Source organism: Crinia signifera, chromosome 9, assembly GCF_055691185.1.
Source record: "Crinia signifera chromosome 9, ASM5569118v1, whole genome shotgun sequence".
NCBI lineage: Eukaryota > Metazoa > Chordata > Amphibia > Anura > Myobatrachidae > Crinia > Crinia signifera.
The window spans coordinates 109,693,936-109,721,331 of record NC_139225.1 but is presented as its reverse complement, the minus strand read 5'-3'; the positions used below and the strand labels follow the sequence as shown (position 1 = coordinate 109,721,331).

Sequence of the window (27,396 nt, the reverse complement as noted above, 5' to 3'; positions counted from 1 at the left end):
GTTGTCTCTCACATATGTTCCTACTCCAGTCCTTTCCCCTTCCTGCTCCAGTCAGGTCCCTCACATATGGTTGTACTCCAGTATTTTCTTCTTCTTCCTGCAGTTCTGTCTCTCCAATATGTACCTCCTCCAGTTCTTTCTGCTTCCTCTTCCAGTTTACTGTCCACACATTTCCTCTTCCAGGTCTTTCCCCATCCTATGTCTATTCCTTCAGCGATGATATTATATTCTAATAGATTTTAAAGGTTAAATCTACTTGATTTAGATTATAAGCTCTCGTGAGCAGGGCCCGGTCTCCGCATTGATTGCCACCCTGATAATTGCATCAGTGTCTTGTCTCCTGATGAACTGGTCTTTAACTTACCATGTACTTGTCCTAAATCACCTTGTACTGTATTTTGCTATTTTCTTGTTTTTCGATCATCTATGTATTGTTAGGTGCTGCAGAACCCTTGTGGCGCCATATAAATAAACAATAATTAAAAAGGAGCATGGTCTGGTGCTGTGTTTTCTACACTTGTTTTATGTATTACCTATTGCTACAGAGTGACTGTACAATCCGAATAAACACTTCTGCACTGTATTTTATTCTGGTCTTTTCTTCCACCATAAAAACTGTAATGGTTTCCATTGTATATTTGGAACAGTGTAACAAGGAGTAGAACGATTTATCCATATTAAAGACATTTCTTTAAAAAATGTATTTATTGAACAGGTGAAGTAGCAATATAAAAGGAATAGAAAACATTCATCAAAAACTAAATATGAGATAAAGTGGCTGCTTACAAGTCTCCAGCACACCAGAAACAGATCAGATTTCCATATATTGTAAACAGCCATTCAGAAAAACAAGAATTGCTCATGGCTTCTTTTCCTTTGTACAACAGGATCTTCAGATATGACCAGTTGCATACATGCATTGGATGCAGTCCTCATTGCTTTTTAAATGACCAAAACAATCATTTACAATTAACCGTTTGAAATTACCCGGAGACTTCTCCTTATAGTTTATTTTGTAACTTGTTACTTCTCACCATTTTTCTAGAGCCAACCCTCAATCCTGGAAGTATAACATATTGTTCTTGAAAAGAGCATAAGAATGGACATGACCCACTTACAGCATTACTTCTTTAAAACAAGCACATTTCGGAAAAGCCTGTAAACTAGCAAAGAACATATTGCATAAACAGCCAAAGAAAGGACTGTACTATGGGGGGAGATGTATGAAACTTTTGACTGTCTTTTCATAGACTGTGCGTAATAAGTGACAGATGGATCCGTTGGCCGATTCTGGGAAACATATAGACTTGCCAAAAGGCCAGATGTCACAATGCCATTTAAACATGCCCAGCCAATTGTGATGTCATTGGAGGTGGTACCTGCAGATGGCAAATGGGCACATTCGGTTGGTCATCTGTACACACTGTCAGATGTACAGATATATGCCATGCATTAAATCACCAATGGCCCCTATGTTTCACTGGACAATTAAATAAAATAAAATGAAATAAACAGACAAATTATATTAAAGCCCCCATAGGTCGATATTACTTGCTGCAGTCATTAGAACACCCCATTCTGTTGACCTCCGTATTATAGCTTTGAATATTCACGTAAAGTAAAAAGCAGTGGTTAGATGGTTGCATAGAATATATAATAAGATTACACATATATTACATTTAATAAACACAAAAAAGTTACACTGCATTAACGTCTTTGATTGTACGTAGAAACCGATGCAAATATTAATGTGCAGCTAAGACGCCTTAACAGCAAAGTTAAAAGGCATTGCCAAACTCTGTGTATTATTTTATTCCGCCCCGATCTTTACCACACAGACACCAGCGCCAGAGCAGATTTCAAATCCTGGTGTCTCAAGCACCTGGTAACTGTACACATTTCTGCATGCCTGGTCGGAGCATTTCCTGTAAGCAGAGCTTTGTGATGTGTACACTCCACAATAACTGTATATTTTTACCTAATTCCCAATTAGCAAAACTGTAGGAGGCCCACATTTTCGGAGTACTCAATGTCAGTGCTGTGACAGTTACATTTACAGCGTACCATTCCAGTGGTCGGATCAGAGATGGGACACCCATTTTTTTTTTTTTTTGCAGTTTATACATTTGTTATAAATGACTTGGAGCCTCAAGGCATACTAACAGTCCAGATATTAGTGACATCCATGCTTGAACACAGACATTTCTTTGGACTTTGTCCTACTTTACCATCCTTATGGACGCTTGTAAACGGTAAAGTGTGCAGAGCCTTATTTAATATTAGGAGTAAAAACAACCGGAAGGTGCAACTTTGCACCTTGACAAAGCCATGCTGTTCTGCATTGGGAGACGTGTGGATACAGTCAGAAGGCAGGCATGTTGTTCTTGAGCATTAATCCCAGGGTACAGATAGAGCTGCCTGGTATGATTGCACAAAATTCAATGCAGTCAGTATTTCCCTGCATGCAAAAAAATGTGTTTTACATCTGTACCCCAGCATGTTTTCTCTAGAGCACCCTGTTACCTGGATGTGTTTTCCAGAATTCTAAATATGATTTTACAATAATATGTATAGTTAGTATTTATATATTCAACTACACTGGAGAGCAAAACTATATATTTTGTTATTAATGCTCCCCAGTCTGTAGAGGCAGACTCTTGTGGGCTAAACCTGTACTGCTGACAGCACCAAGCATCATCAAATAAAAGACGTAACACGAAACCAACAAGAAAGTGCAATGTCACTACATCACGATTTGTCAGCATGGTAATACATACCGGTCTATAATCCTCACATGCGTTTCTGCTGGCTCTAACATAGATCACAGACACATGACATGATGTGTGGTCATTATAGGCATCCTCAATGATAAGAGAACAGAAGAGATTTCCCCCAGGACCCAGAAGACAATTTAAGCCTTTGAAGTAAAAAAATATATACACTCTCCTTTGCTGTGCACCGAATGATACAGATCTGCTATATGTAAAAAGTCACTTTAATTGATGTGTCAAACTTTAAATCATTGTTATAGGGCCAGCCTATCAATCAGAACTGCAAGTTCCAGACTCAAAAATACTGCAAGAGAATTTCTCTAGCGCCTGGTGGAATAGGTCATCCATCTTCTAGAGTCCTATCATGGCAGGTTCCACTATTGCACTATTGATTAAAATAGAATGAAATAGGAATTTCACAATTGAATGCACTTTGGAGGAAAGGAATTGATAATAAAGAAGTTTGCATGTTACACTTATGTAGGCCAAACACATCTGGATCCTTCCCCGAAACTAAGCCCCCACACAACGAGATCAGCTCTCAGTTGGGCCACACACATCCCTCTGACCAGTGGACCTGCCCGTTTGGCACTGAGCCAAATTCAAAGGTGTGTGGATAGTGGGGTGTAAGTAGAGGCTCAAAGCAGATATCTGCTGACTGGATTTAAGGGCATTCCAGAAAACAATAATTATCTGGAATGAAGGCACATACACTGCTACAAAGGGGAAACATTTTGATGGATCTACCCAGTTTGTGCACTCCTTTTCTGATTCCTCTTTATTTTATATTAGAAGAAATTTCTAACGGCACAGAAAATATTATCCCCAATCCACCAATAACAAGCAGTTTTTGAATAAGAACTTCCCAGATCATACGCCAACCACCAATTGGAACTGCAGCTGAAGTGGACTAGATGCCTACACTGGACACTAGCCTAATACTGGACTGGTCCAATATTCAGCCCATCCATTTGCTTTGCTTCTTATGCCCCAATGATATTGCGAACTCCCAGTGAATAGGACATCTTAGTTTGTCTTACAGAATAGCAACAGGTGCTCTTTAGTTATGTGTGAAGCGGTTACAGTACCGATGGCTTTTTCCCAACAGTTACACACTGCTGAACAGATTTATGATTTCAAAGGGTCCTCCAGCGGCCATACCATGTAGTCCTCGCAATACATGCAGACGACCATTCTCTGAATGCAGACTAATGAGATGCGTCCTCACACGTAGCCTCACCGGTTTGTTTTAATATTTTCCGAACCACCTTTTCTAGTTCCTTTCTTGACTTTTGCTCTTCGTCCAAACTTTGCTTCATTCTTTTATTCTCCTGCAGGGTTAAACACACGCACAGATATGGCATGAAGCATGACACAACTGTAGTAACATACTATGTATCTATGCATCCACATACAGATGGAGCCACAGCCATCTATGCCACGGTCTGCTTCCGCGCCCCCATCTTGGCAAATGGCGCACCGAGGTGGGTCGATTGCCATAGATGGACGTGGCTCCACCTGTATGTTTAATCAGACCAAATATAGCACATTTCCGCTTGCAGGCGCATGAGGGATGAGGGTCACAGGTGGAGCTAATTACTTCACTTGTGATTCTGTGAGGAGACCTGGAAAACATTACCTGTTGGTAGCTCTCGAGGACTGGAGTTGGCTACCCCTGATCTAGACATGTGGAACTTTATCATGTGCCGAAATATTGTCTGTGGACCAATAGTGGTCGACCTAATAATCCACACCCCTTTCTTTAGTCATCCTGCACTGAATGGGGGCTTGTTTTGGGCATAGTATTGAAAGAATTTGCTACTTTCATTTGTAAAATGGGAAGAACAAGTATACCTTCTGTATATACGTTTTAATCAAATTAGTTTTTTTAACACCAAAACAAACTGTTCTTCTAAAGTGGTTTGGTGTGTTTCAGATGTACGCATGACATATACCTGAGCCCGCCGCATTTTGTGGCAAGCCTTGCTGCCCACCTCACCTCAGGGAACAGTCGAGGATTCATTGAATACCCTGACAGCTAGTTATCAGCACTTCTATGTGCCAATAACTCACCATCAGAGCATTAAATACCCCTCATTGCACCAACTACCACCACTACCACAGTTACTGCAGACTCTGTGCTACTATGCACTACACTCTGGATAAATACCTCTAGCGGCTCTTTTGTGGTAACTATACCCATTGGGGACTTTCCCGCTTAATACAGTTTCATCTATCTACTGTATTATGTCTTTGCATATAGGAATCATAGGAATGGGACATTGCCAATTCAGTGACCTCAATACCCTATCATTACATTAATGGTTGTATCTCCACCATGTGGGTGTTCTTACTATTAAAATGACCCTTCTATATTTGTATTGTTATCAGCGCCACTTCCTTTGTTTTTCTTGATGTACTTTATAGGACTGACTAGCCCATTCTAAGTGGCGGCTTGGCACTACACCCCCCCGAATATTATACCATGGTATATTCTTTTCTAGGAACTTACCGCTTCCTGCACTACATATATTTAGAATACACAGCAAAGTACTTGACTACAGATGTAATCGGTGAATCAACTTGTTTTATAAATAACCATATAACACATCTTCAGGGTGCAAATTATATACAAAAATATATAGAATAGGTACCGAACACAAACCTTTGCCATCATTTGCTGCACCCACTAAGGATCATTAGTTTGGCAAACTAAGCCAATTAGAGATTAGATAATTAATGATCTGCTGCAAATTAGATGATAAAAGCAAATGTCCACTTGTGTCTGTTGCGGATCAGCAATACCTTACTCCAGTTGCAGCTACAGTTCTGTTAGTGATGAGACATTTCTATTGGAAAGGAACGCCTTTGTGACACTCCTTCAAACGAATACAAGATACAGTACGACGGCAGACACGACAATGGTCAAAGATCCGCAGCAGAAGACTTACCTGCTTTAATTCTTTCACCTCATCTCGCAAAGCATAGACTGTATCAACAAGGCTTCTGAAATGAAGGCACAAACTGATATTTAGCATGTACAGGCTGAACAGTGCGAGACCCTCAATGACATGGATAATGCTTACTGTGGAGGAGGATTCAATGCTCACAGGGGCCGATAGTAATGTCATTTCTTCCTGGACACTTTAATGCATAACATGCTTGGCATATGCCGTGTGTTCTGCGTATTACTGGTGTGGGTGGTATGTGGAGTTACATGTGTCACATGTAGTGTGCACTGAGGACTGAGGACTCTCTGTTATGCAAAAAGGACAATGCTGGGAAACTAAGCAGTTTAGAAAGATTTTACTGAAAATATGCAGGATCAATTGGTTACTGGTAAAACTGTAGTATAAATGACAGTGTATAGATACAAGTACATGGAATAAACATTAAATGACTGACGTGCTGGTGTGAAGGTTAAACTATGTTCCCTAGGTAGATTCATACTTTGAACATCCAATAAGGACACACTGCAGGCTATCAATCCTGTCTGCTGGGATCCTCTTGACTGGCTGTGTGGTTTCTCCTGGTCCACCTCCTGAGGTGGACACAGCCAGCCAAGAGCTCTACTAAAGGAGGATCCCAGCAGACCGGATTGATATACCAAGGTGGGATAGCCCATGGTGTGTGTTGAGGGTATTGTAGTAAAATTATATATACAAATTGGTTTTCCAGCACGGTCCTTATCACATAACACACAGATCTTAGTGCACACTACTTATAGTGCACTTAGGTCAACATACTTAATCTGTGTTCCAACCCACACAATACTCAAGGGTTTTGAGCATATAATGGGCCAGATTCGCTAAGCTTCAAAAGTGATAAAATGGAGAGTGATACACAACCAACCAACCAATCAGCTCCTGTCTGACATTTTTCAAACACAGTCTGTAACATGGCTGGTAGGAGCTGATTGGCTGGTTGTTGATCACTCTCCATTTTATCACTTTTGAAGCTTAGAGAATCTGGCCCATAATCCTTGTATTTGTATTGTTAAGTTGAGTAACCTATAAACCGCACCACTCTCTGCATTAGACAACGGTCCCAATTCAGACCGGCTTGCTGGGCTGTGAGTATTCGGAGCCCAGCGAGCAGGTTAATGCTGCTCTGCAAATGCACATCCCCCTGCCCATGCGGACGTGTACACAGCCGTGCACAAGGGGAAAATCATTCACCATCAAATAATTTTCCCCTGCTCGCAGTGCTGAGTAACGGGCCCCATACATCAGCAATCACAATTAATGGATTTCCAGATACAGGGATTTTTTGGCCAGATAAATGGATTTTACAATCTATCTGACTTTGCCCACACATTACAGATTTATTTCAGTGATCGGCAGATTTTTCCATCTAAAGATTGCATCTTCATATCTGGAAATTGCCCAATCGATTGTCATTTCAGCTGTTCATAATGTAAATAGATGAAGAAGACGAATTGGGAATGTCCACACATATAAAAAAGATCCGCAGATAATACCAGATTATTAAGCATGTTTAAAAATCTGATCAAGCAATCGATTGGCGATTTTGATTGGGATTGCCAAAAGGGGAGCCCACACATCTAATATAAATTGTGGCAATCATCTCCATATCTGATAATTGTCACAATTAATTGCTGATGTATGGGGTCCTTAAGCCAGGACTCTCCCAGTGATGTGAAGGCCGTTGGGAGGAGGCGGAGCCCCCCCCCCGCACACCTTAGCCTTAACCCTCCCCAGCATACTTATGATGACCAATGTAAGGATTCTGGTCTGTTGGCCATTAGCCATGACCGCCGGGATGCTAACCAATATAGGGTGCACAATGTGAGTATTAACCATGTCAGATTGATGGCTACAGAGTATCTTACTTCTCTTCTGGAGCACTTTGCCTGTTGCTCCTCAGATCATCAATAATCAGACTTTCATCATCGAGAAGCAGGACCTGCGAAATAGAGTCCTTGCGGGTGCCTGTAATAGAAGCAGGCAACAAAATAGTGAGACATAGGGAGCATGTAATGGCAGTGGCACCACCTACCCTTTTAACACCAGGTGTGGTGGCTGCTAAAAGGGGTGTATGACTTTGCAGGAAGAGGCGTAGCCAAGCATCCAGACAACCGCTTCCGTCACTCCGGGGGTTCGGGAGATGCAGGCTGCAGAGACCAGAGAGTGCAGTTCTGGCTTATGGGGCTAATTCAACATGCCCCGCAGATCTCTGAAAATTGCTAATCAACGTCTACTGGAGGTCTCGCCAGTGCGCGACTGCAGTTTAAGTAATGATGGGGGCGGTGGAGACCCCCATACTGTGACAGGAGCTGGGTGCTGCACTTAATGTTACATTACAGCAATGAGCTCCTGTAACTGAGCAGGAGCCAGCAGCCTGGTGTCACACCTGGGTGCATGCTATAAACACAATTGACGGCACTGCATTATGGGTCTGTAATTGTAGTCATACTTGCCTACTTCTATACTCCTGCCCTGGGAGACTGAGAAGAAGAGTGATTTGTGCCATTTGGCCCGCACCGCAGTGCCAAAAATCACATTGCACAGAGGGGACTGGGCTATGTAGCAGCAATTTGCCGAAAACCATCTCTCACCCTATGGTTCTCATTATTCAAGAGAAGAGGATGCAGAAGGTTTCCCCACTCTACTGGGAATCCATGCCTGCAGTTATACAATAATTGTACATTTCTAACAATAAAGTTTTAGAATATAAGGAGCTTAAAAATATCACAAAAGAACACAATAAAAATTTAATTTTACCACATCATAACAAAATAACAACATTGATATTCTAGAATAAAAATATCACAAAATGTATATATACTGTACAGTTTTTTTTAAAGTCCACAATGCTAAAAAGACCTACATGTGTCCTCATTTGTATATCAATATGCTACGCAGCATGGGAGTCGCAATATTCCATGCAACGTTGCTACCGTCTGTCATCTTTTTTTTGCTGAAAATGCATCTTAAATCGCAATGAAATGGGACTAGGGCGCCCTATAAGACTGTGCTGATTAATTAAATATGAGACACTTGTATATTGTGTGTGACAGTCTATATAAGAAGTGGAACTGAATGGGTGGTGGATGGCTGACAGACACTCGGGGTCCCAGCGGCCACCGGCTATTATCACTCTTGGGGGTTCACGACCCCCATAGAGGGAGAGTAGAATAGGTGGCGAGCGTAGCGATCCACTGTGCCGCAAGGGGCTTCGTTGCTCTTCCCACGCTGTCTGAGTCCAGGCAGTCGGGAACCTGACTTCGGGCTAATGACTGTTGGGATCCTGACTGTCGGTGTGCTATACCACACTTCAACTGAACTTGTTGTTCAGCACTTCGTATACTGATTTATACTGAAAGACACATGCCACTAGCAGATTCTCACTGGACTTAGCGGGCCAAGAGGAGCGGTTTAGCATAACTGCAGCAATGATGTATGAGGACACCTCTTCTAATAGCCGTAACATTATACAGTAGTTACATAGTTAATAGTCTGACGGTTAGTTACTATATAAAGTAGTGCTTTTAGTTTCTGCACCGCTTCCAAAAATAATGCAGCAGACAATAAAGTAATACTCAAGTAGACAATACGCTGTGGGGTCAGATTAGTTCTGGAACACTTGTGCCTCTAAGGTAGCTGCATCATCACATGCACAAACCCCTATAGTGGCTGACCTCTAGGACCATTTCTCAACATGCCTAATAACCAGTAGATGTCACAAGGTGTGGTGTTTGCTTTAGATCTACCAATACTTCAACATTATTCCAAAGAAAAAGTTGCATCGCCTTCTAAATTATATCAACTCTGTCATAAGATAAATAATAACAATTAGTGGAAGGAATATTCATTTGGTTCCTGATGATTATTACATGTATCTGTGTATGTTTTTATTTACTAATGTTCAGGGCAAGTCATCATACACCAATCAGCCATAACATTATAACCACCTGCCTAATATTGTGTATGTCCCTCTCTTGCCGCCAAAACAGCTCTGACCTACCAAGGCAGACATCTGTAGATGTCCTGTGGTATCTGGCAGCAAGATGTTAGCAGATCCTTTATGTCCTGTAAGTTGCAAGGAGGGGCCTACGTGGCTCAGACTTGGCTTTCAACCACATCCCATAGATGCTCGATTGGATTGCGATCTGGGGAAATTGAAGGCCAAACCAAACCAACACCTTAAACTCTTTGTCATGTTCCTCAAACCATTCCTGAACAATGTTTGAAGTGTGGCAGGATCTATTTTCCTGCTGAAAGAGGCCTCTGCTATCAGGGGTACTGTTGCCCAAAAAAAAGGGGTGCACTTGATCTGCAGCGGTGGCGGCGGCGGAGCATATTCTCCCTCCGGGACTCGGAGCACTCACTGCACAGTGCAACCTGCAGAGCACCGAGCCCCTCTGTATGCTAGGCTCAGCACTCTGCACTGTGTATTGTGCGCGCCTGGCTGCCGGCATCGGGTGGGGGGATTTGTGCGGGTGCGCGCGGGGGGGGGGGGGGGGGGGGGGGGGGGGGGCGGGTGGTGCCGTGCCACTGTGGGCAGCTGCCCGGGCCCCTCCAGAGGCCAGGGCCCGGGACAGCTGTACCCCTGGCACCCCCCTGTCGGCGGCCCTGCCCCTTGCACATGTAACAGCATAATCTATGTTATTCCCCTCACCTGTCAGTTGATTTAATGTTGTGGCTGGTTAGTGTATGTGCAGCTGGGAGCTGATGAATCAGTAGTCCAGCACTAAATGTTGTAGATGGGTTTTGTGCAATCAAATTACCCATGTTTTTCTTCTGCTTGTTAGTATATAATTAATAGACTCAAGGGAATTCTGGAAATGCAGTAAATTCTTTTTGCCCATAAAACATGGTCTCTAATTGCACTCTAATGCTTCAATAATCCAGGTACTCGCAGTACACAGTAATACCACAATAAATATCTGTGTTACATGCGTCTCATGCGAAAATGGAACAAACATGTTTGCAGCAACAAAGCTACAGATTCAGAGATATTCTTGTTTGTAGCATACACAGGAAACCCAAAGATTAAATCGGTCTCATTGTTAAAGAGCTGGAAACTTTCTCTCCCTCAGCCCCATTAATAAGCAGTTTTTAAAGAACGCATGGAAACCTGACAAAGACAGTCCTAACTATTAGGCTAAAACTCCAGCATTCAAGCAAATGTTTCCAAATTTGTCACAATCTTAGATTTCGGTTACACGACTTCCTTTCAATTACATGCTAGAGTAGCTTAGTTTCATTTACCAGAACTGAGGTTTTGCTGGAAGCCGGCTCCTGTGCAATACGCCTCAATCACTTTAAGAATTTGCGCATCTTCTTCCAATGCCACAGTGCCTGTAAGTGTAAGCACATCGATAAAGCTTTGTTTTGCGTCACTCTTTCCACATGAAACACGCACACACAATGAAGCTAGCTGTTATTTAAATCAAAAAGTAAAATTCAACCCAAAACTCGAACATTCAGCTTTACGTAACATATGCTAAACAAAGCCCAGTCCCAAAAGTTTTTTTTAATTTAGAGCACGTTTACTAAGCGTTTTTGGGATATATCCTTTAATATAGAGTTACTCTTTATGCAGCGTTTTAAACACTTAATGCAAAAACTATACAGGCAGTAAAATACACAGGAATTGACATTGGCAAACGCGGGGAGGGGGGTTCGGTTGCTCGGTAACCCCCCTCCCCAAAGCCTGGCCAGTGGTCTCTACATGCAGTACAGAGATCGGAATGGAGTTGCTGCACATGCCCAATGGAAGCAGACTTTCCTACCAAGTCTGCTGTGTGTGTGTCTGTGGATCTGAGCGCAACTTCAGCGCACCAGAGAGAGAATCTGGTAAATGGGCCAGCATATGTTTGAAATACTGTATTACCTTTTTGCTTGGGGCAGACTACAGCTTGTTTTGTGACTTTTTCCATTAAATGACATCTTATTTGTAAAACGGAGCAAATAGGACACAAAAGCAGTTTCTGCTGATTTAAATGGAAAAAAATGAACATACTTTTTTGTGTGCACATACAACCGCAGTCACACGGAATATAGGCATGCCACATATGATTTTAATCAGCAGAAGCTGCTTGTGCCTCATATTCACTAGTTTTGTAAATAAGAGGATATTAAACAGAAAATGACAAAAAAAAAAAAAGACACCCGGCACTACAGAGTCACACGGAGCTTACGTGTTATGTATAGCATGACCTGTATCGCACGGAGGATAGATGTAGGTTGACACAGCAGCATGCATCCTTCATGAACCGGCAACAATCATATTAAACCTCTGGTTACCCCTCTCCAGAAATCCTGGGTGAGATTTAATAGGACGAGAGATTCAGAAAGAGAAAGTGAGAGATTAGGTAAGAAATCTGCAGTTTAGTTAAAGCGGCAATCATTTTGCACTGCAAAACCAGTTTGATTTTGCAGTGTAAATGATTGCTGCTTTAAATAAACTGGAGATTTCTTACCAAATCGCTCACTTTCTGAATCTCTCGTCCTATTAAATCTCACGCCCTGTGTTTGCAACTGCACCAGAACGGAGCCGAAAGTTGGACCCCAGCAAGTAACAAGTTGGGATGGTATGTTTTAGCTATCCTATAATGTTGAGACACAAAAAATAAAATAAAAAAAAGACTGCTTGACCGCCCCAATCTTCAGATTTCTGCTGATTAGATCTTTCTTCAGGCAGTCAGCATTCCGTGCAGGATAACAAACTGTTAGCAGCTGTGTGCAGGAGCGAACTAATGACAAGTATGGAGATCCCTTTAAAAGGATATTTTCTTGCCTGTAATTTGAAGGGCAGATAACTAATCAGTCAGTATATAGGCCTTATTTTGGACCCATTTTAAAGATACAGCCCAATATCTTGCCCTATATGTTGTACTTCTGCAAGTACATACACAATTTCATTCTATACTGAACCTTAAATGCCCAATCTTCAAGCAAGAAAACAGAACATTGTATAAAAAAAAAGCAAAAGAGCAACATACTTCTCCTGAAAGAGTCTTCATCAGACGCTTTCCTTTCGGACTTTCTCTTGGGAAGAAATTTCTTGACTTGATTTTTTGGACTCTTGCTAGAATCCTGCAGACAAGGCAAAGAGTTTACATACATATACAATTTGTGTCCACCTTGTGTTATTCATACCACTTTCACATCGCCGACACGTTTTAAAAACCGGTATTTAAAACGGTAATTAAAACGGGTCAGAGCCTTAACATTGCCGCAGATTACCGTTTTAAATACCGGTTTATACCCCTTTCACATCGCACTTTTAAAACGGTAAATTGCCGTTTTTTTTTTCCCTTTTTAAAACGTTTAAGCCTGCACTGTGAATGCATAGCATTGTACACATTCACATTGCACAAAAAACGGCAAGGAACCGTGTAGGACTCTGCTTTTTACACGGTTCGAAATGCCAGTTAACTTTAAACGGTAAATCGGCTGTGGTGCATTCACAGTGCAGGCTTAAACGTTTTAAAAAGGGAAAAAAACGGCAATTTACCGTTTTAAAAGTGCGATGTGAAAGGGGTATCAGTTAGTGGTAATACACAGGATTAAATAGCACAAGAAAGCGCAATACTGTCAGATATCTGTTCCTGAAACCTCAGACATCCCAACCCGGGCAGCACAGGTGAACTTGGAATTTATGTCTCGGTACTTATTTCCTAGCACGGCGCCCGTATCATTGATTGTATGCCTTACTTAAGGCATACAATCAATACAATTGAAACGATTTTTTAATTGTATGGATCTCATCTTATGCATCTCATGGATCTTATGCATCTCATGGATCTTATGCATCCATAAGATGCATGAGATCCATAAGATGCTATAAGAAAAATTTCGTGAGCCCCCAATAACCATTGTTAACGCCACCAGCACTATCAACGCCAACCCGAAGCGTGGTGAGCGCAGCGAGCCCACGAGGGGCTGCAGTATGCGTCCTCCGACCTTTTCATACCCCCACTATCCACGCGGGCATGGAGTTGATTTTATATAGTGTGGCGAGCGCAGTGTGCCACAGAGCCCCGCGAGGGGACGCGGACTACTTCACATGTATTCCGCGTTCCCTCGCCACGCTTCGGGCTCGGTGGCTCGCTGCGCTCGCCACAGTATATAAAATCAACTCCACGCCGACGTGGATAGTGGGGGTATAAAAAAGGTCGGAGGACGCGTACCGCCGCTGCTCGCCATGCTTCGGGTTGGCGTCAATAGTGGGGTGGTGTTACCAATGGGGGGGGCCATTTCACCCATGGGGGGGGTTAGCAATTAAAATTGGGGTTTTGGGGGCTTTTTACATTGGAATAAATGTAAAATTGGGTCTCAGGGACCATTTCACATTGATTCCAATGTAAAAATCTTGTCGATTGCATCATCTCATGCATCTTATGCCGCACAAACACATAAGATGTGTTATCTTATGGCAAGCTTATCAAATTCCAGAACCAGTCATAGAACCTTGCGTTCTGGTGGAATCGATGCAATAAAGAATACAGTATCTATCCTTATGTATCAATGCCTATTTCCCTAGTTGCCTATTTTCTAGTGATCAGGTTCCAGGGTTCTATTTCAGCAATATCCGCTTTCAAGTATAGTAGCCATGGCTGAATTCAATGCTTTTCAGGTGGCAGAAGCACAACTGCTGATACAGCAGCAGGGCCAGTGTACTGAAGGAGGTGTGGCCAAATGTATAAGGTGTGGCCACATGCCTTTGTTTTCTGCAGAGTGACATTTATCTACTTCAAGAGGCCCAGATAATTAATACTAAAAAAAAGCATAAAGGGTGAAATGTAATAGGATGAGAGATTCAGAAAGTGAGAGATCTGGTAAGAAATCTCTAGGTTTTTTTTAAAGCGGCAATCATTTACACTGCAAAGCCATATTGAGTTGGAAGTATAAATGATTGCCATTTTTTTTTTTAAACGGGAGATTTCCAGCCATGAGAGTAATGGTGTGTACACACGGTCAGATGTGCCTTAAGATCCTATCCACGATCTGAACAGATAGGATCGTGGATAGGATCTTAAGGCACATCCGATTTGCATCCAATCTTGACTATATAGTGCAGATCTGCACTATATAGACAAGGCAGCCAAGACTTTCTGGCTTCCGATACGTCATCGGGATCGGATCGGGATCGCAAGGGTTAAAACCCTTGCAATCTGCATCCGATTCCGATCCGATGTTGACTATATCGTCAACATTGGAAAGGAAATCGGACCGTGTGTACACACTATTATAGCTAGCATTAGCTTTTGTTATTGTCTGTTTACTATTGTAAAGCGCAACGGAATCTGTTGCGCTATATAAGAAACTGCAAATAAATAAATAAATAAATTGTCAAAACCTTCCTTTCATTACAGTGGAATGTTTCATGCCCTGGCTACTGGGATTTGCCCAGCCCTGTATAACAGCATCAAGCAGACTGATAAAGCTCTTTTCTGGCTGGACTTTTTGCACTATTTAACAAACTTAAATAATTGATTACATTTGTTTGGGGGTGTGACCTCACAGGGTTCTCTGTTCGATCACTACAAGGGCGTGTCCCAAAAATGCTGGCTTTTCATCTGTGACAGGAGAAGGGTGCTGCAGGAGAATATCACCCGACCACTGTCACTGCAGGTGGGCCATCCATTTGGTATCAATCCTGGGACTGAAGTATGGATTGCTGTTGGGAGTATTTGAAATGCAGCTGGCCTTGTCTGTGTCTCTATGACTGTCCACCTCGGTGTTCCATAGACACTGAGCTCAATGACCCCTGTGAGCGCCATCAGGATTTTTAAAATAAGCACTGGCCACCATCCTATTGGAGCTAGCGGTCCGGCAGCCAATCAGGAGCCACTGTTGCAGCTGCTTCACTGATTGGCTGGTGGACAGCACTTCGCACCATAGACACCAGTGAACCCCTGTGCTGCCCAGCCGGGCAGCGTCTGAGCCAAGTGCTACTGTTGTCCGGCACAACTACAAATGCACAATATAATCCCGTGAATCCCGGAATTGGAAGCTCCAATCCCAGGATTCATATCCTGGCATTTTTTGGGCCAAAATCCTGGGATTGGCTTCCTAACTCATCACATATATCCAATCCAAAGAACAAAACATTCACTTGTAACTAGTGACATCAGTGAGGTAGTGAATTAATTAGTTCCCAAACATCTACCTCTGTGGTACAGGATGTCACCACTGTGAACAAGATCAAGGGGAAAAACACATGGGTATTTCATTGGTAAAAGCTTGAAGTAAAGAGCAGAGACTATTCCTCACACATCCAGACTCACAAGTGGGAAGGCCGCTACTGGATATAATTACATCTCGGTATAATAAAATGTCACAATGATCAGTCAGAGCGTAGTGTGTCAGTAGAAACAAGGGTCATCTGTCTATATAACACCCTCTCTCTGTGATATAAATCACACACAGCACAGGCACTTGTTGGCTGGAGCTACTGCCGACTCTAGAGGGGTCACAGCAAAGGAAAGGTTACAGGAAAGCTCTTATTCATTTTATTCACAGGATTGCAGCTACAAAAGACATACAGCATGCAATTTCCTATGAGGATTCCACATCTGGTAATGGCCTTGCACTGCTGCTGTTGAAATTCCACCATTGACCCATTTCAAGTAACAGAAAAACACGTTGTAAGGTCTCTAGCATGTGTTACATGACAGTTTCTATACACGTACTGGTGTATGTCAATGCGCGAGCCTAGTTAATGCTGTCCTTTATGCTGCCATGGGGAAGCTATCATAGTACATGATTACCGTAGACAACACGTTATCACCAATAGCCCTTAACAAATAGCAAAATGCAATCTCCTTTAGCTCAATCCGTCAAGCAAAGCTTTAATCTGACCAGGTTATGCCTAGGTTTTATTTACATGGCTTCTAATGTAGAGTACACACCAGAAAAATGTGGCCTCAAAACGCCCAATTTAGATACAATCTATGTATGTATGTATGTATATTGGGCATATTTTGGGCCATTTCAGATCCAAACCCAATCCGATGCACGGCCCTGCGGGTCATTTGGTCGTTTCACAGATCCTAACCGATATCGCTGGGCAGGGTATCGCCACCTTTGGGTGGCAATACCCTATAGAAGCCTATGGGCTTCTTTTCGCCTCCCGCCGACTCCATTGCAACCCTGCCGCCTCGCCGACCCCCCCTCTGACTTGGGCTTACCTTCTTACAGGTCCTCCTGGACCCTGGAAGGTAAGCCCTTCCTCCCCCTAGCAACGCAGCCGGACGTCCTTTGGCTGCAGGGGAGAAGCAGGCGGCTGGGAGGTGACGGAAACCCCCCGCACACCACAGTACAGGTATCGCGGGGGGCCTCAGTCATCGCATCACGATGCGTGCCGCATATGTTAGTACATATGCGCTGACATCGTGGCGGGGGCGTGGCGGGGGCGTGGCGAAGGGCGGCGATGTATATTAATACATCCCGTCCTCAGATTGTGTGCGGGTCGTGAGTAGATCGTCTGCTCCAACAGATCATGAGCCGATCCTACGACCATCTTACAATCTGCTCACGACCTGCATCGTTCTGGTGTGTACCAGGCATGAGATCTTTGCCCACTATTGTACTTCACAAGGCATATACTCACTGTCACCTAGCATGTTCCCTCATCTTACTTTTTCAGAATAGTTTTCATTCTGATCACATCAAAGTTACATAAACATTTCCTAGTACATAGTATCACCCAATGTACTATGACATTACACAGTGCTACAGAACTGATCAGACCTTACTGTCTAATGCACTGTGAATAAAGGTATTTGCAACTTTCAGATTCATTATTTGGTTTGATATCTCTTTTACAGACACATTGTTTTATGTCAGTTAATTATTTCTGTGTTTTTCACCAAAACTTTTATTTTAGGCAGTGCGGTTTCTCATTTGCATTGATCACACAAACACACAAATGCAGTATGGATGCAAATGTTCCCAAAGTACAGAGCCTTCAAGGGAAACAACAACAAAAAGCAGTTCTCTCTGTCTAAACTACTGGAACAACATTGGCAAAAATCCAGGAGAAAGCCGAAATGACAAAGAAATGCCATTGGTAAAAGATTCAGGCGGTATGAAAGTAGAATCTGGAAAGCAGTTATGTATACTGTATCCCTATGAAGAACTGAGCAACCCTGCTGTATTATAGGGAGACTAGAAACATTTATTGTAATCTACTAGCCTTTGAGAGCGGTATTCAATCTGGGATTCAGATTGTCAGAACGTTCCGACTGTACGTCCCCGACTGCCATTTCCTTCTGTTTGTCAGGAACTCAACAGTCAGAATTCAAGGTTCAGACTGTCGGAAAGTCTGAGGATTGGCGTAAAACGGGAGTGAATTTAACAATCCGCTGCCATTTCTGACAAAACAGATCCGACTTGTTTTAAAGTTGGATCTGTTTTGTCGGAAACTGCCTTCAATGCTGTCAGAAACGGCATTGAATAGGTGACAGGCGGAAATAGCTGCCGAGATTGAATACCCATAAGTCTTTTAAGCCAAGTATATGGCTGTATATAGACTTCAGAAAGCACTACAGGTGTGTCTTCATACACTATTGCCACTGTCGCACAAAGCAGCCCTTCTCAGGGTGCCAACCTTCTTTTTGCAATGCGACAAAACTGCCTCATGTGACTGTGCTGATTAACTTAACATGCAACACTTGTATAACTGTGTACGACTCTGTAAACTAAGTGCTACAATGAAGAAGCACTTCGTTTTTTTTCACGCCAAGTTCCGTTGTGCGTCATCGGTGACTCTGCGCGTATAGAAAACTCATCCTTGTCCAACTTAAGTCTGTGATTCACTCCGTGTGAAGTTTTGTTGCATCTGCAGTGTGAATAAGCTGCACATTCAAGAAAGAAACTAATGCTGCACAGCTCTGTGCAGCTCACTTGTGCCAGACCTCTCGCACCACATGGCACATTGAGGCTAGGTGCATGAGGACACATCTGTTTAGTCAATTACAGAGTATCCTCAAATAACACGGGCTACTGTGCTTTCATGTAAACCTGGCTTTTGTTTCCGTCATTAAGTGGTGCAGTATTGGAACATTCAACTGCTGAAGAACATCACGGCTCAAAACATTTTAATTCCATCAAAATATGGAAACATTTAATTCGGCAATGTGATTATTACAAGATGGACACGACGGATGCAAAACAGTATTCATATTACAATGCATTCAGAACACATTTGCATTTGCACTTACGCTGAAAAAGATAAAAGTGCCCATTCATACAATAATAAAAATGATTGCGAAGAACCAACTCACAGAATTTTAATAAAGCAATACAATTCCAAACACTGCTTTGTAAGTGACAAAAAGCTTTGTTAATGCAACATAATGCACACAAAAAAAAGCCCCAAAAAATCTCCTTTAGAGGCCTGCAGAAACAGACAACAGCTCAGGTAAAGTCATAGGAACAATGTTCAGGAGATAGTGCCCATATTTATAGAAGTCATAACAACCCTTCCATATTTAATCCGAAGCTGTGTTTGTAAATGTGCGTGATGAATGTGTAAATGGGTTTAGGTCATCTATAAAGAGCTCTATGCACCGTTACCTAATCTGGCACTGCTGGTCCAACCATCCTTTTACAAGTGCACAGCTTCAAAAACCCATGTTTTACATTAGCCTGGTAGATGCAAATTAACTTGGGAATTTGTACCCATTATAACCAATATGCACGTGTGAAAGGGCCCTAACCGAAAGCGGACAGGGGATCAGTTCTCTTCAAAATTAAATTTCTCCTGGTGCAGGGTCCTTAAAAAACCCCAGAGGTGCAAATCAATTAGAATCTGCTTTCTGAGTTATACAGTAAATGATTCAGCTGTATTTGCTTGGTCAGTGCACATACTCTGTGTGTATGATGCATTTTACCCTAATAGAAAGCAGTCCTTACACAGAGGAGCTGCAGATCAAAAGTTTTTTTAGGGCTTCTGCACTAAACACTTATTTTGTACTCATGCATTTTCAGCACATTACGGCCCTTATTCTGATTTGTGTTTTACGCGCATGTGCAGAGGTGCCTCTGCGCATGTGCACACGCCTCAATGGGCTGTTTGGGCTCATTACCATATGCATACGCCCCGCATTTCACGGCAGTTCCCATGAAAATGCTGGGCGTGCGTATGGAAATCCGGTCGTGACGCACGTGTGGGGGGCGGACAGCTGACATAGCCGGATGCCAGCTGCCCGCCCATATCCCGGCTTTCACATGGAAAAATGTCTGAGTGGTCTGGAGCACTTGGGGCTACCTGACCGATCGGTCCATCAGTCGATGGACGGCGACCATCGGAGGATGGGGGAGGTTCCCACAGGCCAGCGAGTGGGTGTTCACATGAAACATCCACTCGCGGTCCATTCGCTTGGCAGCCTACCGCATTCAGACAGTGTGAGCAATCTGTACGATAGGTGGGGTTAAGAACACTCCGTGCCCGTCCAAAATACACAACCGTCAGACTCAATCAGAATAAGGCCCTATATGTTCTGTGCGTAAGACGTGTTCATTTGATCAAGTTCTACTGATATACTGTGAAATACATTGCAATCAATATGTTGGAACTCATTTGTTTTACCGTTAAGCCTATTTACTCATTTGTATGACCACCCTGTGACTAGCAGATATTAGACGGACATAAGCAAGACAACATAGGCAATGGGGAGTAAGCTTGTTTATTGCAGCGTAACAATTGGTCTAACCTTACCTTTAAGATATAAGACATCCTCTAAAATAAATATGTAGAAAAAAAAAAGAATATATGTAAGAGGGAGCAGATGAAAAGGGATTTATTAAGAGGCATTACTTAACCACTCATTCCATGAAAAATCTAATAAGGAAACACCTTTTTCGGTGTGTTCTGGGTTATAAAACTAAACATGACACATAAGATGTTTAACTGCCTTTCTGTATGGCTGGTATACAGTCGCCTGTCCACTAAAAATGCCAGCGTCGCTCAAATTTGTTCTAGAATTTCAAATAAAAAAAATATTGTGTAAAAAAAAAAAAAAAAAAAGATTATATTTGAAATATAATCTTTTTCATCATATTGACCTGTAAGGTTTCCTTTTTAAATGAATATAAAAAGGAAACCTTACAGGTCAATATGATGAATATAAATGTTTGTTTGGCACTCAAAAGGTTAGGCATAGATGGCTCAGCACACATCACTGACACATGCGATGCACCAGCTGACCAGTGCCATCTGGTGAGAATACTGGCGATTTAACTAGACTGGATGCATTTAAAATCTAGTCAGCGATCCGTGCTTACTTTCTATCTGGAGAGATCGCTTAGAAAATAGCCCAAAATCGCTACTCGTGATCTCCCATAAGCTCAGAGGCAAAAGCATCCAACTGCAAATACTGTCACCATATGAGTATACAAAGAGTTATAATAAAAGGTTGGCCATCATCCACCATGACCACCAGTGGTAACCGCAGAGCCACAATGTATATGTTAAGGTAGTTGCTGAAGAACAAAGTGGCTCTCTTTTGTCCAAACCTACCAAACCGTTTAAAGTACGTCACGATCCGTAACAAACCACTTGTAAAATTAGTTGCACGCAGTGACGCAGGGCATTGAAGTAGAAACAATAAAATCACACCTCGCAACATATAATTGCAAAGACAAGCAATAAAAAAACAAGTGCTAAATAGCTCCGGAACCTGAAAGTACCATTAAAAGCAGATCATTTCCCTTTAGTGCTGACTGATGCATGGCACGATGTTTGTTTCAGTATAAGTGTATTTATTTGTGGCTATGTGAGCTTGACTAGAGCACTGGAGTGACATTTTACACAATGAGACCTAGCAGGCTAGTCACGGTCACTTCAGACCACACTGCATTCACAAAGGAGTTTGAGAATGCAGGGCTTGTCACATGAGGTGCCCTGTAATTATCTAAGCCGCGCACATACTCGCACTACCTGCAGTTGGAGAGGAAGTCTGGCACTTTTCATAAACTGAAATGTGTGATGTTGTCAGCTATTATACAATAAGGCACACTAAGCAAACTTCAATGGACAGCTCTGTTGACCTTGAAATATTTTCTAGTAACACATCGCCAGCAACATACGCAGTAATAAACATCATTGAGAATGCATGACAAGTTAAAAGCAATGTTAGCTGATGTGCCACCAGCATGGTTTACTAGATGACATATATTTATATTACATGTCTATGTGGATTAGTCAAATACCTAATCATTTACATTTTATGGTAACATATATGCACTGTGTCACAGGGACTTGCAAAGTATCATCCCATAAGAAGCAAAAGAGTCAGTGGAAGCAGCCATTTAACACCGCACATACTCAAAGGTTCTTTTTTACTGGCCAGTGACAACTTTAGCATATGAAATTAATATGGCTGATTTTACCATTTTGCAATTACATTAAAAAGTTCACGTGTCATAAATGTACTCAGTAAGTGCTAGATTTGCTAGACAATGTTATATGAGGGTGCACAACAATAACAACATAAGAGTACAATGCGCCTAAAATCGAGAGTAATGCTGGAAGTTGTACGCCTGCTTACCTCTTTATAGATAAGTGCAGCTGAGGGTCTGAGTGGAGGAGCCGGTCGCAGACAGCTCATAGCCCAAGTCTTGTTGATTATGGCAGGTTCCAGGGGTCCGTGAGGAACTGCTGAATAGGAGTGATGAGATGGAACAGGATTTTTTCTGTCTGTGAACTGACAGATAAATGGTTTCTAAAATTAGTTGTACTTACAGCCAATTTGTTTTCATTTTGGTATTTGTAGCACAGTAGGCATTACTCCACAATTTGACAATTTAAATGAGGAATTAAGTGATTTCCTAACATATATGAGTCCAAATTCTCGTTGGCTCGCAAAGCAGCGTTAGTTCGCTGCTTTGTGAGCCTTGTAGCGCCACCCGGCCTTACGGCTGTCCCCGCAGCACTGCAATTGGATGTTTTGCATAAACAGGGTGGGCAGCTGACATCCATTGATGTCAGTCTCCTGCCACCGGATGTCCAGTAGCGCCCCAACCCCCACCCCCCACCCGTTCCACATTGGGATGCCCAGTGGTTTCCGGGTGTTTGCCCCCTGCCTGACTCCTGCACGGCCCTCCCCCGCAAGCACCATAGAGACTATGCATGGCAGTGAAAACCTATACATGCTCATAAGCGATTATACGCATACGCAGGCAGAAAACATCGGTCGCTGTTACAAATTCGTAACATAGCGACCAGACAAGAATGAGGGCCACAGTCCTGTTGCTGAACTCTAGAGAGATAACCAGGAATGTTAAATTGAAGTGTGATTGTTTATCTATTATCTAGCATGCAGCACATGACTGCACATGTACAATAGCAAATGCTTCGAAAGCTAGTAGATGTAGTTTAATTCACTGCCAACAGTTTTTCGGAGACACACGGACACTAGATTAGATAGATAGATAGATAGATAGATAGATAGAGCCTCTTCTTCTTTCCTCATTAAAGCAGAAATAAGGTTCCGGGAAACAATTTACCATTCACGTTTCTAGAAACCTCAATGAAAAATTGGATGACATATAAGCTTGTTCTATTTTGTAAGTTGCTACGCATATATATCACCCACTATTTAAAGCCATTGTGTCTACTACCACACCACAATATCAGGCACATGATATATCTCCCCAACAGAATCTATTCATCTGACAACCAAATAGGTCCTCTCAAGCAGGGGTGGGCAATAAGTGATTATCCAGCTGCTGTAGGACTACACATGCCAGCATTCTCTGCAACAGTTTTGCTACAGTGACTTGAGGGCTGATTATTGCTCACCTGTAGGCCGTCACCATGTATTACAGAAAATTGTACTCCAGACTTTTGATTTAGCAAATATATTGCATTCTGTGCTTATTTGTTAACATAATATTTTGATCAGACCCAACATGTACATATGATTATTCACTTCTTATGTATAGTCACAGAGTATTTAAGTTTAGCATTTTCCTAGCACAGTTCCCCTTCACATTTTACAACGCTGACTGACTACGCTAACTGTGTAAGCTCCGGTTAGGCGTGAACAGACACAAGCTGACTACGCTGGCCGAGGGAACACTACGCTGATTCTGACAGGGACGCTACGCTGACTACATAACTGCCGCTGTGAAACTACACAAGTACCAAAAAATTTAAGTAAAAAGACATCCAGGGAAGGCAATAAATCAGTTCCTTTGATTTTGGCATATTTTTTATGATTTATCTTTACCCATATAAAACTTACCGTTAGCAAATTTACTGAGTGTTGGTAAGCACACATCCAAGTATGAGCTTTAAACTGCTCTTATTTCAAGTTGCGTTATTGCGCTCGTTTTTCAGTAATAATCACCTCCTTACATAAACCTTGTATACAAATATGCAGAACAATTGCATAAAAATTATACAACTTACTGAGTGGCTTGTCCAAGATGTTGTCTTACTCAAAGAAGTGTGTGAACCGGGAGCCTTGGTTAGGCGGTACAGATGGTCCAGCCACTCTTGGCAGTCCTGACTATTAGCACAATGGACTACAATGCGCTCAATCATAGGACCTGAAAACAATACATTACAACCCACAGAATAAATAAGTCATTTTTCTATTTCAACACTTAGAAGTATGTAGGTTAATATAATTTACTATTTATGGTTTAAAGATTTCCTTTTTGTTACTCTTTGTCTCCTAGAATATTTTTTTTGTTGTTTAATAGTATTTAATGTTAGAATTGTGCGCTAGATACTAGCTTGAATAGATCATTGTCTTACTTTTATTATTCACTGGTGAAGAGCATCTGGCAGCTGATGTTTTACAGCCATTAGTGTCGCTGCCCCATAGGATCTGCGTGTGACTTGTAGGGTGCCTGGAACAGTACCCTGCAGGCAGCAGCTGCCCAAAGCATCTAAGGCAGTAGTTTCCAACCCTGGTCCTCAAGTACCCCCTACAGTGCACGTTTTCCAGGTCACCCAGCAGGTGCACACATTATTCAGACACATTTTAAAAGCTCCTCCAGGTAAGGACCTTGTAGCCTGTGCAGTTGTCAGGAGCATCCTTAGGACTTGCTTGGCAGTGCTTTACTTACTAGAACCAGCGGCCCAGCTCTCTAGGCGTGGCATCACAGGTTTTATGCTCTAGACAGCGCTGTACTATACTATTCCATGCTACGGTCTCATGCTCTCTACATTCCGGTGGTCTTCTGAGAACATTTGGCCCAGATAACTATCATCACAAAAGCTGATTGTTTGAGTGGGTGGATCAGTTTCCTCTAGTGTGATTGGCTAAGAAAATGGGCCATGAAATCTACTGTTAAGTTACTACAATGAATGCTACACCTGCAATTCCTCAATTTTAATTCCTCAAAGTCTGGAAGGCGCACACATGCACCCGCCAAAGCCGCCTGGACAGCTCTACAAAAGGAAGAACTTGTACAATGGTCTAACAATAAATCAACTTAATTAAAGCACACAAATGTAAATTTGTGTTATCTATTTCTCATATTTAGTATGTAAAAATAAAACACACGAAATTGGAAGTTTATTTTGGAGCGTCAAACAAAACAAAGTAGGTTACAGGAACACAAGTAGTACCTGGAACGTTATTAATAACTAGTTAAAAGCCAGTCGAAATTATGACTTAGGGCCAGATGCACTAAGCTTCAAAAGTGATAAAATGGAGAGTGATAAACAACCAGCTCACATGGCAGGTAGTAGCCAGATTGGCTGGTTGTTTCTCACTCTCCATTTTATCACTTTTGAAGCTTAATGAATCTGGCCTTTAGTCCCTATCTGTTCCTACATCCAATCTCTGTCTGCACAGCTCCATCTCTCCATATCCAGCAAGTTTTAAACAAATCATTTTGGTTTCACTTTCTGTTTAGGAGGAATTTGATCTGCCGAGGTTCAAGGATTTAACATTGAGGTCTTTATCTACCACTCTGTTGTGGACCACTGCAACAATAGTTTCTTCTGTCTGCAATGCATTATTTTTAATGTCCGTAAAAATACATCTCATATGCAGATGTGCTTGCTATGTGTTAAGCCAATGTATGCCAGTGCTTTAGATATCATTTTGTTGTTTAAAATGTGGCAATGTATGTGAATGAGCACTATTGCACAAATAGGAGCATATATGGGGACTCCATTGGAACAATGATTTGAAGTGTCCTGCTCATTCCATTATTTACTAAATGTCTTTATTTATATTGCGTTGTCCTCTACAACTGAGGCCAAAACAACTGGGGGAAGATGTATGAAACCTTTAAGAGTATAAAAGTAGAGAAGTTGCTTATAGCAGACCAGCTTCTAGCTAACATTTGTGTATCATTTATGTTTGATTCTAGCTAACATTTATGACAGTTTATCTCTAAAGTTTAATATATATCTTCCTGAATGTTAGCGGAGGGGTTGATGTATGGAGCTGGGAACTAAGGGAGATTTGTAATGTTGCCCATAATAATCTTTCAACACTGAGGAATACTTTACATTCAATTAAATAATGGGGATTGGTTGCTGAGGGCATACCCACTGGTCCAACACTCCACTTTTTCTTTGCTTGACACATCATCCTCAGAAAGGTGTAGGGATGGATTTTGCAGAAATACAAATACTAGATAACTGTAGATTGATAAATGAGTAATTGCCACATACTGCATGCTAGTGTTGCTGGAGTGGGAAAAGGTACTTGGGGGCACCGTGTGATCTAGTCTGGGGACAGAGTGTTTCAATGGAAGGCCCAGGACCATCTTTATATATAGGCAGCTGCCCATCGTCTCATGCTTCTTGGGTCCTACAAACAGGGGTGAGCTGAGCCAAGTGGAGGTTGAGGGGCATCTGCCAGACATTGGCTGGCTGTCCACAAGAGGATTAGAAGATTAGTGAAGCTACACACCAATAATGGTTCTGAAGGTCATTCACAATATGGAAGCACTTGAAGAGACAGCGCAGGACGGCAGGAGGAGTTATGATTTTTTTATTTCAGTTATTAATATGAATGGGTGGGACCTGAATTAATGTACATTTGAGTGAACTGTGCAGAGTGGTGGTAATTGTCTGGAATAACCTACAGAGGTTAAGATGAAGAATTTGGACTTGCTTGAAGAAAGCATACTTTAAAAGTCAGTGGGTGTGTACCCTTAGAAGGGTTGAGATTATATTAGGTGCCTTGAGTCCTGCTGGAGAAAGTGCGCTATATAAATCATACTTACTTACATTAAAAAGATACACACTTTATGAATGTATCTGGAAAGTAATACCTTTTTTACACCCAAATCCCAGATCCGACCCGGTATTTGGAACATGGTTCCAAGCCAGGTCGGATCCGGGATTTGCACCATTTAAACTGTGGTGCCAACCCGTAGTGTAACGGGGACAGCACTTGGAAAATACATCATCTCCAAGCGATGGGACCGCTGATCACCATGCCGCAACCGCCGATCATCGTGCTGGGGGCAAGCCCAGCATCAACGTAAGCTGCTGGTCTGCCCTAAGCCCCCGTGCGTGAGGTCAATGGATGCGGCACAAAGGCATCCATTCACCTCCTCCCTGCCTCCGCTGCTGTCTGCAGAGTACAGCAGTGGAGACTATGTGCCCCTCCTGCCCAACCTCCATGTTTACCGCAGGACGCTGCGGTCCGGAGGTTGGGCTTCCCCCA

The 27,396-nt window shown here is 42.3% G+C and overlaps 1 protein-coding gene across 4 annotated transcripts in view; it reads right to left on the bottom strand.

Moving 5' to 3' along the window:
- Positions 1-2,198: 2,198 nt before the first annotated feature.
- The window catches only part of ARHGEF6 (Rac/Cdc42 guanine nucleotide exchange factor 6), a 79,615-nt gene continuing 54,417 nt past the window's right edge, over positions 2,199-27,396 (bottom strand). For 3 of the 4 annotated variants that reach the window (XM_083159486.1, XM_083159489.1, XM_083159488.1), the window contains exons 15-22: positions 24,165-24,304; positions 22,300-22,455; positions 20,469-20,489; positions 12,742-12,835; positions 11,006-11,095; positions 7,624-7,723; positions 5,723-5,777; positions 2,199-4,102 (exon numbers count right to left, since the gene is read on the bottom strand). In XM_083159486.1, the coding sequence (XP_083015612.1) occupies positions 3,980-4,102; positions 5,723-5,777; positions 7,624-7,723; positions 11,006-11,095; positions 12,742-12,835; positions 20,469-20,489; positions 22,300-22,455; positions 24,165-24,304 (779 nt within the window). In that variant the 3' untranslated portion in view covers positions 2,199-3,979. The remainder of the gene's footprint in view (positions 4,103-5,722; positions 5,778-7,623; positions 7,724-11,005; positions 11,096-12,741; positions 12,836-20,468; positions 20,490-22,299; positions 22,456-24,164; positions 24,305-27,396) is intronic. The other variant, XM_083159487.1, reaches the window with a different exon arrangement.